Genomic DNA, 17986 nt, shown 5'->3' on the forward strand with positions numbered 1-17986 from the left:
AGCCTCACAACTTCAGACGAGCCAGGGGAAGGGGATGATGAATCTGGACTGACTGCTACATGTTTTCACACTAACACAGCTCCCTTATTGACTACAGGACAATGAAATTTAACAGAACAGAGTCTAGCCTCCTGGAAGTCCTTTGCAGAGAGCGCATGAGCCAGGGGTCCTTCCTGTCATGGAATAAAAATGCCAACTCAGACTCTGGTTTAAGGGGAAAGTTAAAATCATGCCTCAGCTTAGGTCCTGACAAGCCCAGGCATAGTCGTAGCTGAGCAGGGATCCCAGGGGTCACAGTGGCCGTGTGTGTGTGGTGGGGGGGGGGTGAAGTTTTTCTCCTCCCCTTGGCTCCCAAGCTGCCTTTCCTCTGTAGCTCTGGGCTTCTGTGACTTTTTTGCCCGCCATCCTGAAGGCTGGCGAGAACTTCATTTTCTCAGTCGTTTTGCCAAATGTGCCAGCCTCAGCCTTGGTCGCACGGGTGTCCCCAGCCTGTCCCTGCAGCCAGGAGAGAGAACGTTTCATGTCCACTGCGGGACAGGGGCAGGGCCGGCCCCCTGACTTCCAGGAGTGGGGTCGAGTGGCCCCAAAGGCAGAGACAGGTGCTGCCACCACCAGAAGGGAAGGTGGCGGCGGGCAGGTAAATGGAAACGTTTCTATAGAAATGATCTGTCCTGGCTCAGCGGAAATGAATCTGACTAGCATCCATGAGGACGCAGGTTCGATCCCTGCCTCGCTCCGTGATTGGGGATCTGGCGTTGCCGTGAGCTGTGGTGTGGGTCACAGACATGACTTGGATCTGGCGTTGCTGTGGCCCTGGCGTAGGCTGGCAGCTACAGCTCCGATTTGACCCCTAGCCTGGAAACCTCCACATGCTGCAAGTGCGGCCCTTAAAGGCAAAAAAAAAAAAAAAAAAAAAAAAAACTGATAAGACGATTCCACGGGTGGCAGAGGGGTTGTACGTGGATGTTTCCGGGGCTTTTTTTTAAAGCTCATCCAATTAATAGTTCCCATGGCTTCCGCATCAGTGCTCCTTGCTGTTAATTGGCGAGGTGTGGCCCTCCCCGTGCGGAGGTGACTTCTCCTGGCTCCGTCTCAGTTACTGGGGAGGCAGGATTAATGAGCACATCTTTCCTCCGGCTGCTGTGCTGCCTGCCCCACCCGCCCCCAGCCGCCTGTCCCTGTCATCCTGGCATTGCTGCCGGTTTCCTCCTGCCGCCACCTCCCCACCTGCCGTGTGAGCAGCGTTGGGTCAGGACCCCCGTTGCCTGGCCTTTCCCGTCTCCAGATTGCTGCTCTGTCACAGGGAGAGTGGGGGCCCGTGGCTGGGTGCCCAGGAAGTGCCCATAGCTGGGGTGGATTAGACGGATGTGCTTAGCTCCCCAGGGTCAAGGGTCGCCCCAGCATCCAGCAGCCGGTGCTGGACCCTCTGGTGGGACTGACCAGCAGCCCAGCCCCCACCCCCCTCCCCCGGTCACAGTGCGGGACCTCCCTGCTCCCTGTGAGCTGGGGGAGGGGCTGGCCTGGCCCCAAGCATCGCCAGGGGTCCTTTCAGGCCCCTTATTCAGGTGACAGTCACAAGAACGCATCCAAGAGCAGGGCTTCCCTTACATGTGAAGACGTGGGCTCAGAGATCATTCTGGAAGACGGGGCAGATCGGGTTGACGCCCTTGGCTCAGAGATGGCGCATCACCTCCAAGAAGGACTCGGCAAAGGGGGGGGGGTCACACAGTGGGGCTGCCCTGCCCCCCCGCCCCCTCCTCAGGGAGGGTTACGTTTTAGAGTCCTAGCGGGGCTGCCTTGGCCTGGGGAGGACAGGCGGGTCCCTTTTCAGGATGCAGCGTGTCCCTGCGGCTCTGCTGGCCCTTCTCACGCCTCCTCCAGGGGCTGAGCACCCACGTCTGCGTTTCCCGGGGCAGGTCGCTGAGGCCAAGGTCAAAGTCATGCCCCAGTCTCTCCGAGCTGCTCGTCTCCTGTGCGCGCGAAGGGAAGGAACAGGGCCCTCTGCCGTCCACGAACCCGGCAGGGGCGCCTTCCCCCGGTCCCCACCCAGGGGTCTGACTGGGGCCTGGTCCCGAGCCAGGGCGGGCTGTGTCGGCCGCACCGTCGGTTCCAGGGGAGCCCAGTGCATCCTGGGAGGCGTCGGTTCTCAGTGTGGACTCTCGTTTCAGGCCTGCAGGTACGGTCACGTGCAGCACCTGGAGCACCTGCTCTTCTACGGGGCCGACATGGGGGCCCAGAACGCCTCGGGGAACACCGCCCTGCACATCTGCGCCCTCTACAACCAGGTCAGTGAGCCGGGGCCGGGCCGTGCGGACGCCTGGCGGGGTGAGCGTCCAGCTCCAGCGGCCAGTCCCAGACTCTCGCGGATGGGGGCTTTAATAATGGACATTTAAGGAGTTTCCGTCGTGACTCAGCGATTAACGAATCTGACTAGTGTCTGTGAGGATGCAGGTTCGATTCCTGGCCTTGCTCAGTGGGTTAAGGATCTGGTGTTGCCATGAGCTGTGGTGTAGGTTACAGATACTGCTCAGATCTGGCGTGGCTGTGGCTGTGGTGTAGGCTGGCAGCTGCAGCTCTGATTCGACCCCTAGTCTGGGAACCTCTATATGCCGCAGGTATGGCTGTAAAAAAATAAAAATAAATAACAGCTGTTTATTTCTCATGGTCCTGGCCGGACCGCCCAGGCCTAGGTGTCAGTCTGCTTGTTTCCAGGAGGGGACTCTCTTCCCCGCTTGCGTGGTGCCTTCCCCAGGTGTCCCCTCGTGGGGGAGAGAGAAGGGGGTTCTCTGGTGTCTCTTAGAAGGTCGCGAATCCTCCCAGATCAGGGCCCCACCCCCATGACCTCATCTGACCTGCTGACCTCCTGAAGGCCCATCCCCAAATGCAGTCGCCCTGGTGTTAGCTAGGCATGGCGGGGGGGGGGGGGGGGGGGGGGGGAAGAGACCACGGACATTGCACAGCGGGGCGTGGTCCCCACGTGCTTCGCTGAGAATGGTCATCCCTGCTGTTGAAGAGGAACCCGAGTCACAGGAAGGGAGAGGAGACGCCTGGGGCACAGCTGGTACCCAGGAGCCCCCCAGCGAGGGTGCACACTCCGCATTTTGGTCACGCGTCCCTCTCAGCAGGTCGCCAGGGGGGCCTGGAGGGGGCAGGGCGGAACCGCGAAAAGGGGAGCGTGTGGCCGACAGAGGCCCCCGGACAGCTGTGGTCCCCGCCAGACTTCGGTGGGACCACTGCGTGGAGAACATGTTCTCAGGGGGGCTGATGCTTTTCAATACCTTTTTAATTGTGACTAAATATCGAAATCCTAACAGGAATTTGGCCGTCCTGTTTTTAAGTATGTGTTTCAGTGCATCAAGCGCAGGTACACTGCTGTGCAGCCATGTCCACCCCCTATCTCCAGAGCGTTCCATGAAACTCTGCCCCCTCGAAACACTCGCTCCCTTCCCCCTCCCCAGACCCACCGTCTACTTCCTGTCTCTAGGGACCCGCAGGATGCGTCCCTTTCTGTCCCGCTTATTTCACTGCGTGAAATGTCCTCAGGGCCACGCACGATGCAGCGAGCATCAGCGGGTCCTTCCTCTCCCAGGCTGAGGAAATGCTCGCTTGCGTGGCGGGGCCGCATTGTGTCCACTCACCCATCAGGGACACGGGTTGCCTGCACCTCTGGGCTGCTGTGAATCTGCTGCTGAGAGGCGGGGAGGCGGGGAGGCGGGGAGGCACATCTCTCTTTTGGACTCGTTTTTCTCTTCTTCTGGGAGCCGCAGTGTGAACAATTTGAATAAAACCCCATTTGTCCCTCTTCTGTGCTGAAAACCAAGGCGAGCCACACGTGAGCCGGCTTGGGAAGCGGGGGAAGGGGGTGGGGATACAACCCCCCCAGCCCCTCAGGACTCCTAAATGACAGAGCGCATGCTCTGTGCATGCCAGCACGGGCCTGCCACGTGGGGAGCAAAGGGCAGAGCCTCGGGTCCCGCCCAGAGGCGGGAACGCGGAAGTGGGGCGGGGGCTGGTGGAGGGGTGGGCGGGGCTGGTGGAGGGGTGGGCGGGGCCGGGTGGGGTGGGCGGGGAGGACTGCCTGGAGGCCGGTGGGATGGTGTCAGTTTCCTTGGTGCCAAAGTCAAGGGGGTAGCTGAGCCTCACTAGTAGGGGCACCTCTGCCCCCTCTTCTTTTATTCTTTTCCTTACCTGATTTCAAGGAACTTCAGATCTGGAGAGTGGGTGAGGGGCGGATGCTCCAGGGAGCAACCAAGAAGAGGGTGCGGGCCCAGCCCCTGGAGGAACAGAGCAGAGATCAGGACTCTGACCGCTGGGGGCCCCCAGGCTGTGCTCACTCTGCCAGTCCTTTCTCTGCCATCCCCACCCAAAGCAAGGATTCCATCTTTTGAGCGACTCCCCAGTCTTTGCCGACACCTAAGTCCTTTCCCTGCTTCCCCCATAGCTACTCCATCCCAGGCCTCTCGAGCCACTCTGAAGTCCTACTTGGATTCCTGCTATTGAACCCCCACCTAGATTCCTTGCCCTGGGAAACTCCTATGCATCCTTCAAAACCCAATGTAGATATCCTGCCCTCAGTCGAGCCTTCCCTTCCTGGGAGAGTTGGTTGGATTTTTCCCTTTGCAGCACAGCGGGGTGAACTGCCCAGGCTCGGGCGGTTGTTGGGCCTTACCAGTCTTCCCTACTAGCACCCCCTGCCCCCTTGAGCCCACCTTCTTGGGGACATAAAGCATGATCTTTCAGGGTGTGCCCTGTGTTTGGCACAGGGAGGCAGCTCAGCCAGATGGGTTTGGGGAAGCATTACAGTTTGTCTTCAAGGAGTATTCTGAGCGCGGCTGGCTCCCTTCTTAACCAAAGCATACTGGTGGGATTTGCGCGTAGCTGGGGCACACAGCGTTTCACGGCATTTGGATGTTGAAATGGCTTTATGAGCATGGAGCGCTCCTGCTCTGCTGCACTAGAAAAACACCATGAGGCTTGGCTTTGCTGGTTAAACATCTGTGCCAACATGTGCTTCTTAATTATTGCCTTGGAGGGAAAAAGATTCCTTAAACTTCCCCAGTAGATTCTGGGCATATTTTATCATGGAAAAAAAAAACCAGAGAAAAACATGTTTTCTGTCACTTGCAATCATTGTGGACAAGCTGTAGTCTTTGGAAGTGTAACCTTTTAAGTAGGACAGGTTAAGACATCTTGGGAGTCTGCGTTCTGAGTTATTCACGGGGCTGGGCTTGACTGGTGTCTCTTCTCCATGCTCTGGGATCTGTCCCCACCTCTGGGCCGAGGATTCAGGAGGGGCCAGAGCTGCCCAGAGCTCTCAGGGGACCCCCTCCCCCTCCTGCCTTAGGTTAGAGGGCTCAGCAGCCTTTTGCTGGAAAGAGTCACTTAGTAAATATTCCGACTTTTAAGACCGCATGGACGTCGTCACAGCTTCCCAGCTCTGCCGCTGCAGTATGAACTCAGCCACAGACCGTATGTGGATGAATGAGCGGCTGTGTGCCAATAAAACTTTATTTATAAAGCAGGCAGTGGCCCAGGTTAGCCTCTGGGCCCCAGTTTGCCAAGCCAGGCTGCCTCAGTCCCCTCTCCAGACGAGAGTTAAGGACAGACCACGGCTCCAGGGCTGAGTGCCTTCCCTCCAGCATGCCAGGGAGCAGCCCCTTGGGGGCATGAGAGCTGTCACCTCTCCGGGGTCCCAGGACCATCGGGGCCCGTCCAACTGCACCCATCTGTCACTCAGCTGCAGCATGGGGTAGACACGCCTTGGGTGACACCTCCTGTTTTGGACACCCTGCCTTGCATTAGGTCCAGGGGCCATTGTGGAGAGTCTCAGGCTCGTGCTTGGAGGCGCCGGGGTCCGTAGACAGTGGTCCAGTTGGGAGTCAGCGAGTGCTCTGGGATCAAGCCTCAGGAATCCCGCACACCTCTCCCTTGGGTGCTAGTGTGACCTTGCGCCCCCACCCCAACCACTGTTGAGTGTCTCACGGGTGTTGTAAGGCAGGTTGGCCCAGGATGCGCAGCTCGTCTGCAGCAGCAGCCTCATAATGACCTGTCCACCGGGGATGGAGGGGACGGAGGCCCAGCCTTTGCCCAGCAAGCCTCGCAATTGTTACTAACGGAAGCCCTGTCCTTCCTGCGTCACCAGTGTGCTGGCCTCCTGGCTGCGTCTCCTTCCTCTTCCTCCACACATGGGATGTGTGTGGCGGCATGAGGCTGGGCTCAGGGCAGACCAGAGAAACCGCTCTGCAGCTTCAGGCAGAAAGGGGTGTCGTTCAGGGCACTCTGGGGAGCAGTGTTGAGAAACAGACTGTCCCAGTGGGGAGGACACGGTGCCTTTGGGTCAGGACAGGAGTCAGGAAAAGGGATTAAGAAGCAGCGTCAGCAAGGTGGAGTTGCAGTGGCGTGGGACCGGGCAGTCTGGTTCCCGGTGGTCTAAGCCACCACCTTGCTGTGCTGTCTTGGGCGAGGTGCCCTATCCCATGAGCCCTGAAATTCCTCCTCTGTCATGTGGAGATAATTACGCCTTGCTCTCAGGGCTGCTCAGAGGCTTAAAATAGAAAACAAGCATATGGTATGCCTGGCACACGGTGGATTTTCAGTACAAGTGGCTGTAATGGCGGTGATGGGGTGACGACGGGTGGTGACCAGGGTGATGGTGGTGACGGCGGGTGGTGACCAGGGTGATGGTGGTGACGACGGGTGGTGACCAGGGTGATGGTGGTGACGACGGGTGGTGACCAGGGTGATGGTGGTGACGGCGGGTGGTGACCAGGGTGATGGTGGTGACGGCGGGTGGTGACCAGGTGATGGTGGTGACGACAGGTGGTGACCAGGTGATGGTGGTGACGGCGGGTGGTGACCAGGGTGATGGTGCTTCTGCTGCTGCTGGTGGAGGTGACTCTGGTGATGGTGGTGATTTTGGTGGTGACGGTGTGGATGCTGCTGCTGACGGCAGCGAGGTGTGATGGCGGCAGTGGTGGCGGTGGTGGCGGTGATGGGAAGGTGCGATTCGGATGGAGATGGTGCCGCTGCTGGTACTGCTGTTAATTTGAATGACAAAACCTCTCATTAAATATAAAGCATCAGGTTTATGGGTTGATATGTGTGTGTTTATTAATTTTAGGCAGACCTCATCTGTACGCTTCTAATAAAACACGCTGCGACCAGAATATTCTCTCTTCTTCTCTTATGAAATCAACTAATTAGGGCTTTGAGTGTAAGCTGCAAATTGCACCTAATCTGCCAACTCCCTTGGCCTGCTGCTGGCTTTCCGGGGGCCTGGAAAGAAGGATGCAGCCTGGTGTCTCTTTTTCTACCCTGGATAATGAAGGAGGAGAGAGCATTCTAAATATCAAAGGTTACTGGGCCAGGCCAGTCTGTCTGGAGGATGAAAAATAAGCCCTGTCTCTCTGGAACAGACCTCTTGATTCTAGTGAAGCCAGAGTAAGAAGACACAGGTTTTGTTCTGTTCATGTCTCTGTGCCCTTTCTGCATCCTACTGAGCGCTGGTCAGCGCTGTAGCTGATGGGGGCCTCCAGGGGGGCTGTCACAGGGGTAATAACGCCCTGAGCATCGAGGGCCATGTGAAAAGTGTCCCAACTGAACTTCCCCTTAGATCCCCCAAGGAGTCCTTGGTGGCTCCCGTTAGTTATCACTCCCTTGTACAAGCCAGGATGGGCAGGCTTGGGCCAAAGCCACTCTGTTGCCAAATGCCAACACTGGGCTTCATACCCCGCCCTGTATTTCTCCTCCCCCAGGCTTTGGGGACATGTTCCTATAACCCATTGATGGGGGTGGGGGTGGGGCTTCAGTAGGTGAGAAGGGCGTGGTCTTTGGGGAGCTCCCCTCCGGCAGGTGGGTCTCTGGAGCCAGGTTCCAACCCCCCTCTGGTGGCATTAACGTCCCAAATCTTTGCCCTTGACCGGTTGCATGTATCTCAGCTTTTCTTGGACTTATGTTTATCCCGCCAGTCTCGTTTCAAGGGATAATTTAAACTGGAAAGGGATTTCTGACTTACAATTTGGAGTGCTGAGCAGTTCACATCTGTGACATTTAAGTCAAGATGGCCTCGGTGCAGTGGAAGTGAGAGCTCTGGGGTGGCGACAGGAGGGTGGGGAGGACTTGGAGATCCGGGGTTAAAGTCATGGCCACGTGAGTCACTTGAAGCAAAGCCGGTCCTGGAGCCTGTTTTTGGCCCCGCCTCCAGCAGGCTGCATGCGCATGCGCAGACGCCCCTCTGCCGCTCCGGACTGCTCAGAGCATCCTGACTCCGCCAGACCTCGGCCTCAGGACGCTCAGACTCTACCCCTCCAGGATCTGGGCAGCGGGACGCCCCCACGTGGCAGCGCCATGATAGCGCCTCCGCCACTGCCCCTGTGCAGTTCAGCCTCTCAGTGGCATCTCTTGGCAAACTGCGCGGCACTCTCTGCTGCCCCATTTCTCCCCATGGGGACCTCAGGCAGGCCTGTCTGTGTCCTGCGGTACCTTCTAGAAAACACCCACGGCCATAGTCAGCACGTGGCAGCCCACCGCTCCCTGGGCTCCGGGCAGGGATGCCCTCGACCTGCCGACATCCCAGTGCGTTGGCAGCTCCAGTAACAGCTCCTCCTGCTGTGTGGACAGCGCTGCCTCTCCGTGGCTCCAGCCTGAAGTCTGGGAGGCCCTCCTGTTCCTCACCCCCTGTCCCAGGTCTGGTCAGCTTCCTTCTGTCCCCTCCCATCCCGGCCCAGGCCACGGTCATCCTTGCCCTTAATGGCTGCATTCACCCTCCACGGGTCCCCCCGCCTCCCAGTCTTGATTCCCTCCGTTTCTGCAGAACTGCCAAGTGGCGTTGTACTGGGCGGATCCATCTGTGTCCCTATGGAAAACTCCCAAGGCCCCTGCCCCCCACCCCGATTTGCTGCCCCCTCCCCCCAGCTTCCTGCAGCCCTAGGGCCTTTGCGCTTCTGGCTTCCTCTGCCAGGAATGCTCCCCCGTGTGCCACAGTCTCTTTTGTCATTGCTGAGGCTCAGCGTAGAGGCCAGCTCCTCAGCGAGACCTTCCCTGACCACCGCCCTCACTCACTCCATCACGTGACCCGCTTTATGGTTTGGGGTGCTGTGTCCCCAGGGGACAGGATGGTACCCGCAGGGCCTACACTCTGTGTGGACTGGGGGCATGCATGCCTGAGTATGCTTTCCGGGCCTGTGTCTTCATGCATAAAATGAAGGTGATGGTGCCTGGGCTCCCGTCGGGGTTGGTGATCGCAGGGGCCATGTGCCCCGGCTGAGCCAGGGCGAGTTTCCAAGATGCTTGGGGAAGAGGAGTGTCGGGTACCTTTGTTAATTCATGAAATGTACGTGAAATTCATGCTCAGGAGATAACTGGATATTTATTCTTCCTGATGCTTTAGCACCAAAACACGCAGACTGAGTCTGTATCTGTGCTTGATCGATGTGTTTAGAAGGACAAAGTCTGGGGGTGTCATACGAGGGCGCCCCGGGAACCGAGAGGCTCCCCTCAACAACTCCTCTGGGTCACACCTCTCTTTCCTCCTTTTCGGAAACAGGAGTTTTTCACGTAACCCTTCCTGGCCTCCTCTGCCTTCTCTGCGAGATGGCCCCAGGCAAGGATGCTGTGAGAGTGGAATCAAGGACCCGGGAGATGTGTTTTTGGAACTGCAGAGCGTCCGTGCCTGCACACAGACACATGCACACACCTGCCTGTACCCACATGCGAGCGTACACACACACACACACACACACACACACACACACACACGGCATTGCTATGAAACCCCGTGACCCGTCTGCCCTTCTGTTTCAAAATCCCTGTGCAGGGGGACATGCTCTTCCTTTGAAGTCTGGCAAACACCAGAGGGACGAGTGTGAAGTCACCCCCCTGGGATTCGGGCTGGATCCCCCCTGGGAGAGTGCCTGGCAGTGCCTGATGGGGTTTATTCTTAGTTTCGTAGGAAATAAACCTCCCTCTGATGGGCCTTTTCGGCAGACGTCCTTGCTGAGCGGAGGGGCGCCTTTACAAGGAGTGGCCGAGCCAGGCTCTTGCTCTGGGTCCTGACTGGCCGGGTTGCTGGTCCTTCCGGGCGGCCCTTGAACTGGGCCAGGGCACGCTTCGGCCCAGTGTGAATTCAGTTCGGGGTGACCCCTGGGCAGTCTCTGGGTCCCTGAGCCCCTAGTGGGGTCCCCCACTTCTTTCCCCAGGGATTCACGCTCTCTTCTCTCACTTGCACCCCACACCCCAATGGTAACCCACCAAGAGTCCCTTCAGTCCTGGCCCCGAGCCCCGCCTCTGCCGGGACTCCGTCAAACACCCTCTCCTTCCTTTCTCTCCGGGCAGACCCTGCTCCCTGAGACACGATAACGCTGTTGTTTTAATTCATTCATTTACTTTGGTCTAATTCAAGGGGAGAAGGGGAGGCTGGGGCGGGTGCTGGAAGCCCGGGCAGGGGCAGGGAGCCTGGGGCTGGACTGGAGACCTCAGGGGCCTCCGTTCAAATGGATCTCGATTCATAAAACCAGCTGGGCAGGAGTTGAGATTCTGGAATAAAATGACACAGCCCAGGTGGAGTCTTCATGGGCCCCAGCCCCACGTGTGTGACCTCAGGCTGGGATCCAGGGCTGTCCCTGCTTTCAGGAACACCGGGGCCCTTCTTTTAAACCCTGGGTGTAATGGTACCCCAAATATGAACGGTGCGTTTGCTGATATAAATCTTTTAAAATTTTCTCTGAGTTCCCTGGTGGCTCAGTGGGTTAAAGATCTGGCATTGTCACCACTGTGGCTTAGGTCACTGCTACGGCACAGGTTCAGTCCCTGGCCTGGGAACTTCTGCATGCCGCAGGTGCAGCCAAACGGGGGAAAAAAAAGTTTAAATGTTTAAGTAAATGAATAAAATAAATTTGGAAAAAACAATTAAAAAATTAATTTTCTTAAACGTTTTTAGTTACTCAAAGCACTGCATGAATTCACATTTGTGGAAAAAGTGCAAAGGGCGTGGGCATCTCAGATTTTTCCCCAGTTGCCACCCTGAACTTGGTGCAGGCGCCACCCCTTCCCCAGGATATGCTCGCACACGCTCGGGGCTGTTTCTGGACACAGCGGGGCTCCACGGGGACCCTGCTCTCCACTCTGTTTCTCGGTCTCTCTCCCAACCTCTGTCTCCAGGTGTTTTTCACGCCACTGCATGGGGGCTGCCTTCGCTCCTGAAGGTCCCGTGTCCCTCTGTCCCTCCGTGGGGACCCAGCCCTGTATGGTCCCCGGGCCTTCTCTTTGCCCGCAGCAGTGGCGGAGGGCAGCCTCCGTCCAGGCCTGCAGCTGCATCCACCCCTAAGCAGGCAGCCACCTGCACAGACAGCATCACCAACAGCTGCAGCCGAGGCCCAGGACCCCCGACCACAACCATTTTCCGCAAAGCTCAGATCCCCCCACCCATGCCGCGTGGTTGCGAGCAGCCCACACCCTCTCTGATGCATCCCCCACCCCCCGACCTCAGCTCAGAGAACGAGGGTCCCCCTTGCCCTGTTCTTGGGTGGTTTCCTCATTAGTAACATGGCAAGGTCCCCGGGACCAGGGCAGCCCCCGCTGTGCTGTGCCAGACCCAGCTGTGCCCTTGGCTGGACCTGGCGGGCATGGAGCGAGCTCCGCCTGCCTTCTCTTCCTGGCTCTGTCTCTCTCTGGGTCTCCTTTAGCCTCTGTGTCTCTCTTGGTCGCTCTGTCTCTTACTTTTCTAATCACAGCGACTTTATTGAGCTATAGCTCCTACACCATACAACTGGCCCCCCAGGCCCCCCAGCCCACCGGCTGCCCAGGCCCCCAGCCCACCAGCCCCCGGCTTCCTGGCACTGCCCACCTGTTTCCGCCTCCTTGGATGTCAGCTTTTGTCTCAGGCCTGCTCTTCCTCCAGGTCCTCTGTCCTGTGTCATGTGCAGGGGCCTCGGCCCCTGACCTTCTTGGGACAGTGGGTCCCCTCGGGCTGGGGTGGGAAGCAGTTCCCTGGGCAGGAACCCCTGGTCAGTGGCTTCCTTTAATCCTTCATCCAGCCGTTCCTGCCTGAGTGCTGGCCTGGGTGACCACACCTGTTGCCTCTGCTCTGGACCCTGTGGGCGCAGGTGGACCCGCCGGACGGCCCACGTGCTGGGGTTTGGCTGAGATCCGGGCAGAGGCTGTGGGGAGAGCGCAGCCAGGCTGCGTGAGGCCCCAGCGCCTGGGTGCCCCCAACCGCATTCACTCCTCACAGCACCGCTGCATCTGTTAGGTAGAGGAGTCTTTTTTTTCGGCCACAGCATCCAGTGGCTTTAGTTGGGATGTTATCAGACCAAGGATGGAACCTGGGCCGCGGCAGTGAAAGCGCCAGATTCTAGCCCCTAGACCACCAGGGAGCTCCCTGAACAAAGCGTACTTACCATCAGTGCTTCTCCATCAGTCTTTGTATCTGTGGGTATTTGCCTCCGCCCCCCACCGTCAGGAGTTTCCAAGCATTGGCCCTTCTGGGCAAAGAGTAGGCACTACCTAACGGATAGGAGGAGGCTCATTTTCATTGTAAAAAGACACAAGAAACAAATGTTGGCTGCCTTTTAAAAGCATTAAAAGCATAACTACAGAAAATAACAGAGTCCTTCTTTTTTGCTCTGTAAGCCTTTCTCCTCCTGAGAAAGTAGGTCTTATTCCCCTGTGAGTACCGTTTTAGACGTATTCTCTGTCTCCTGTAAAAGTGAGTGAAATTAAGTCGCATGAATTATTTTCAGACCTGGGTTTTCTATGTGGACATTCTTGGATATTCTTCTTGTCAGTTTATACCAGTTCACCTTGTATTGGTTTGCTACGGCTGCCTCTGCAATGAATGGTCTGTGGAGAACAGTGCGGAGGTTCCTTGAAAAACTAAAAGCAGAACTGCCACATGATCCAGCAATCCCACTCCTGGACGTTTATCTGGACAAAACTGTAGTTGGAAAAGATGCACAATCCCTAATGTTCCCAGCAGAACTCTTCCCAGTAGCCAGGACATGGAAACAATCTGAATATCCATTGACAGAGGACGGGATTAAGAAGATGTGGGGAGTTCCCCTCGTGGCACAGTGGTTAACAAATCCGACTGGGAACCATGAGGTTGCGGGTTCGATCCCTGGCTTTGCTCAGTGGGTTAATGATCCGGCATTGCCGTGAGCTGTGGTGTAGGTTGAAGATGCGGCTCGGATCCCGCGTTGCTGTGGCTCTGGCGTAGGCTGGCAGCTACAGCTCCGATTAGACCCCTAGCCTGGGAACCTCCATATGCTGCAGGAGCGGCCCAAGAAATGGCAAAAAGACAAACAAACAAACAAAAAAGAAGATGTGGTGCATATACGCAATGGAATATTACTCAGCCATTAAAAGGAAAGAAATAACAATATTTGCAGCAACGTGAAGGGACCTAGAGATTCTCATATAAGTGGAGTAAGTCAGAAAGAGATAGATGGATACCACCTGCTATCACTGGTATATGGCATCTAAGAAAATGATGCAAATGAACTTATTTATAAAACAGAGCTCACAGACATAGCAAACTGATGGTTGCCAAAGGGAAAATTGCGGGGGAGGGATAAATTGGGAGCTTGGGGTTAGTAGATGCACCTACCACGGAGCAAAGAGATAGACAACAAGCATGTACCGTATACCCCAGGGCACCATATGCAGTATCTAGTAATGACCTATGATGGACAAGAGTCTGAGAAAGAATGTGTGTGTGTGTGTGTGTGTGTACACCACTGATGTATTTTGTATACATAAAACTGAATCGGTGTGCTGTGTGCCTGAAACGCATACAACTTTGTAAATCAACTATCCTTCAACAAACAGTTGTCTTGAACAAAAAGGAATGTTCCAGAAGGAGTCCCACTTCCCCTATTTTACAACTTTTTTTTTGCCATCTCTGGGTTTTCTCTTCCTTTCTTTCCTCTTGTGTTTTACTTGCAGTCTTTCGATTCTGCCATATTTTATACACACGCGCAAGACCGTAGATCACGGAGTCGCTGGCCGTGGGATGTGTGTATTTCTTACAGATCCTGCTGGGTCGCCGCCCAGCGTCTTGGCGGCACTTAGGCTTCCGCTGGCGGCGTGCGGGACGCTCCTGCCCTCCTCCTGGCCTCCTGGATGGACGCAGACGCCCTCCCGTCGACTTGCGGGCTCGTGGTCCTGACTTCCTGTGAGCTCCCGTGAGGAACGGGGCTGCTTTGGCGAATGCCTGGCCCCCGGGTGACAGGTTTCTTCTTTCTCTCTGCAGGACAGCTGTGCCCGGGTGCTGCTCTTCCGGGGTGGAAATAAGGAACTGAAGAACTACAACAGCCAGACCCCGTTTCAGGTCAGCGGGCTTCTCACGCCTGAGCCACCGCGTGCGCACAAGTGTGTGTGTGTGTGAGTGTGAGATGCGGGGGGGCGGCGTGCGCTCCTGCGCATCCTCTGTGTGTCGGCTCAGGCTCGGCCCTCCGTTGGGACGGGATGTGTGTTTGCAGCTCGGCCCTATTTCAGTTCTTCTTTTCTCGCCGGCCGTCTTCCCTTTAGACCAAACGCATGGCTACGGGATCGAGGCCCCAGCTGGGCTCTTGGGGAGGGCAGTGCAGGCGCGGCGGCTGGTCCCTGCGCAGCCGTGGGCAGTGCTGGCTCTGAGGCCGAGCCTGGGAATGGGGAGCTGACCTGCTGTCCATCCGGCCCCCACCCGGTCCGCCGTCCCAGGGGGAGGGTGAGCGACCGGCCTGGCGTGGCCGTGGGGTGACGCGGTGGAGCAGAAGGCCAGGGTCTAGGTGGTTTGTCACTGTGGGAGAAACGCGGTACACAGGACGGGACCATTTCAGAGTCCAGTCCAGCGGCCTCGGGCTGACGCAGGAAGTTAGCCTCACCTCCGTGTAGTTAAGAATTGCTTTTCATCATCACCCCAAGGAACACTGTGTACCCAGTAAGAGTCACTGCCTGTTCCTCCCTCCCGCGGCCCCTAGACAACCACGGATCTGCTCTCTGACCCTGTGGGCTGGTCCCTTCTGCACATGTCAGGTGGACTGACTCCTACAACAGGTGGCCTCTGGCATCTGGTCTCTTCCACGGGGCCCTCCGTGGGGTGGTGTGTGTCAGTGCCTCACCCCCTTTTATGGCCGAGTAATAGCCCATCATATACATACGGGGCTCACATGGAATTTTGATGCAGCCGGCCAGATGGTGTGGGATGAAAGTATTTGGGGGGGGCTAAATCCTCTGTGTTGTAGAAATGCTTTTTCGGCGTTCCCATCGTGGCTCAGTGGGAACGAATACAACTAGTAACCATGAGGACGCAGCTTCGCTCCATGGGTTAAGGATCCGGTGTTGCCGTGAGCCGTGGTGTGGGTCATAGACTCGGCTCGGATCCCGCGTGGCTGTGGCTGTGGTGGCGGCCGGCGGCTGCAGCTCCGATTGGACCCCTAGCCTGGGAACCTCCATATGCTGTGGGTGTGGCTCTAAAAAGACAAAAACAAACAGAAAGAAATGCTTTTCCATCCTAAACGCAATTATCCCCACTGAAACTGAAAATCATGGAGACAGTGATTCTTTTTATTCGTAAATATTTTTACGTCTTCTTGAGATGAGAGGGGGCTTCCACACATCCTTCTTCTTAGATCTTATCAGTACACACACGGGCTTGCGGTCTTGAAAATGCACCAGTTTCAGCCCAAACCGGGCAGCAGCAGATCACCCAGGCCTCCTGGGTGGACCGTCTTGATCCCGGTCCAGCGCCACGACAAGCCGTCGTCCCCACGGACCCAGCCGTGCGGGAGTCACCCTCCATCACTGGGAGGGAAGGGCCGTGCGTGAGAAGCTGGGGACCATTGCAGGCCGGGCTCCAGGGGGTGAATGAAGCCACTTTGTACCCTGAAAACGTGAGGAGGCGGGGAGACGCGAGACCAGAGACCAGCTCCCTCGGCGAACGGTCGGAGCCCGCGCTGGGTGCGCAGAGCGGACCTCCCAGGCCTTGATTCCGCCTGGACACGGGAGTGTCTGCAGGCTGCCAGGTCCTGCTATTCAAGCGTGTTTGCATAACTGTCCTCCGGAAGCGTTTGGGGTGCTCGATTGATTATGCTGAGCAAAAAAGAGACAGGTGGCTTTGGGGGTGAGCTGGCGCCGTTTTGCTGCTGGGGGTGTGTGTGTGTGCTAAGCTTCTTGCTGGGGCTCCTAGAAAGGGGGGTGTCCCCGCCCAGGTGGTCACTGCCTGAGGCGACAGGGCAGGATAGGACTCACAGGGGACTGTGAATGGGTCAGGCTCTGCTCCTGGACACCACCCGGCTCGAGGTCGTTTGCCCCTGCAGCCCCAGGATGTCGACTCCAGAGCCCACGGGGGGTTGTCCTGTGGCGCACGCAGAAGTTTCCAGTGCTCGGGCCCCCGGGCGCCCTCCGCTCCGTCCTGCGCCAACCCCACTCCTCGACACCCCTGTTTGCCTCCTGCTCCCTGTGAAAATCTTCGCCAGCTCGGGCACATCTTGGCCTTTTGCCACCAGCAAAAGCCACACAGGGAAGCCGCATGTGGGTGCTGGGTCACCCAGCCACGAGACGATGGCATCTGACGGCCCGACGTGTGTGTCCTCTGTGTGGGCTGCCACGACAAGTCCCACAGGTGGGGCGGCTCAAACCCTTTTTTTGTCATGGTCCCGGAGGCTGGCGAGGCCGAGGTCAAGGTGCCGGCCCCCTCCCCCGGTCCCTGGCCAGGACTCTGCTCCTGGCTTGCAGACGGCCACCTTCTCCCCAAGTCCTCTCAGGGCCTCTCCACTCCCAGGCCCCTCCTATGTGCTCCGTGAGAAGCAGCAGCCTTTAAAGCCTCGCAGGATGGGTTAGGAAATAGCAGGCTTCATCCAGGCCCTTCCTGGGTGACCGTGGAAATTATTTTTTTCCGTCCACCAGATATCTTTCTCTTCTCTTGGTGTGTTTCTCCGGTGTGTTTAGAAGCAGCTTGGTGGGTTGGGAGCTGGACATGCTGGCACCTGCCTCACGGTTCGTGGTCTGCTGACTTTTTCCAGGCCGGGCCACATGCCATGGGCCAGGGACAGCCAGCTCTCTCTCAACTGTTGACACAATAAGCCACAGGTAGAGCTTACCACCTGCCATCCAGAGGGTGGGTCTGACTCCAGAGACTTTTCTAGAAATGTATTGTGTTGAAGTGTAGTCAATTTACAATGCTGTGTTGGTTTCAGGTGTACAACAAAGTGATTCCGGTGTGTGTGTGCACGCGCGCGCGTATGCACGTTCCTTTTCATGTTCTTTTCCACGACGGTTTATCACAGGAGCTTAGATGAGTTCCCTGTGCTGTACAGCAGGGCCTTGTTGTTCACTCCTTCTGTGTAAAATCCTTCGCCTCCGCTAACCCCCACCACGCAATCCGTCCCTGCTTCCCCCGTGTGGCAGCCCCAGGTCTGCTCTCCACGTGTGTGAGTCTGTTTCTCTTTTGCAGACAGGTTCGTTGGTGTCCTAGTTTAGATTCCACGTAGATCACGTGGTGTTTTTCTCTGTCTGACTTAGCTCACTCAGTATGTTCATCTCTAGGTCCATTCATGGTGCTGCAAATGACATTACCTGATTCTTTTTCATGGCTGAGTAGTATTCCTCTCTCTCTCTCTCTCTCTCTCTCTCTCTCTCTCTCTCTCTCTCTGTGTGTGTGTGTGTGTGTGGTATCTTCTTTATCCATTTGGATGTTGGTGGATGTTTAGGTTGTTTCCGTATCTTGGCTGTTGTGAGTAGGGCTGCAGTGAACCTTGGGATGCAGCTGTCTTTTCAAATTAGAGTTTTGTCCGGATATATGCCCAGAAAAGGAGATTGCTGAATTGTATGGTAATTCCATTTTTAGCGTTTTGAGGAACCTCCCTACTGCTTTCTGCCGTGGCTGCACCAACACCACAGTGGAGGGAGGTTCCCTTTGCCCCACACCCTCTCCAGCATTTGCTGTCTGTAGACTTTTTGCTGATGGCCATTCTGACTGGTGTGAGGCGGTACCTCAGTGGCATTCTGA

General features: G+C 56.9%; 1 protein-coding gene across 1 annotated transcript in view; it reads left to right on the forward strand.

Annotated features, from left to right (window-relative positions):
- The window catches only part of SHANK2 (SH3 and multiple ankyrin repeat domains 2), a 499107-nt gene that overhangs the window by 107443 nt on the left and 373678 nt on the right, over nucleotides 1-17986 (forward strand). The window contains 2 exon segments of the mRNA XM_021082645.1: nucleotides 2169-2285; nucleotides 14249-14326. Of these exon segments, the coding sequence (XP_020938304.1) occupies nucleotides 2169-2285; nucleotides 14249-14326 (195 nt within the window).

Source organism: Sus scrofa, chromosome 2, assembly GCF_000003025.6.
Source record: "Sus scrofa isolate TJ Tabasco breed Duroc chromosome 2, Sscrofa11.1, whole genome shotgun sequence".
Classification (NCBI taxonomy): Eukaryota; Metazoa; Chordata; class Mammalia; order Artiodactyla; family Suidae; genus Sus; species Sus scrofa.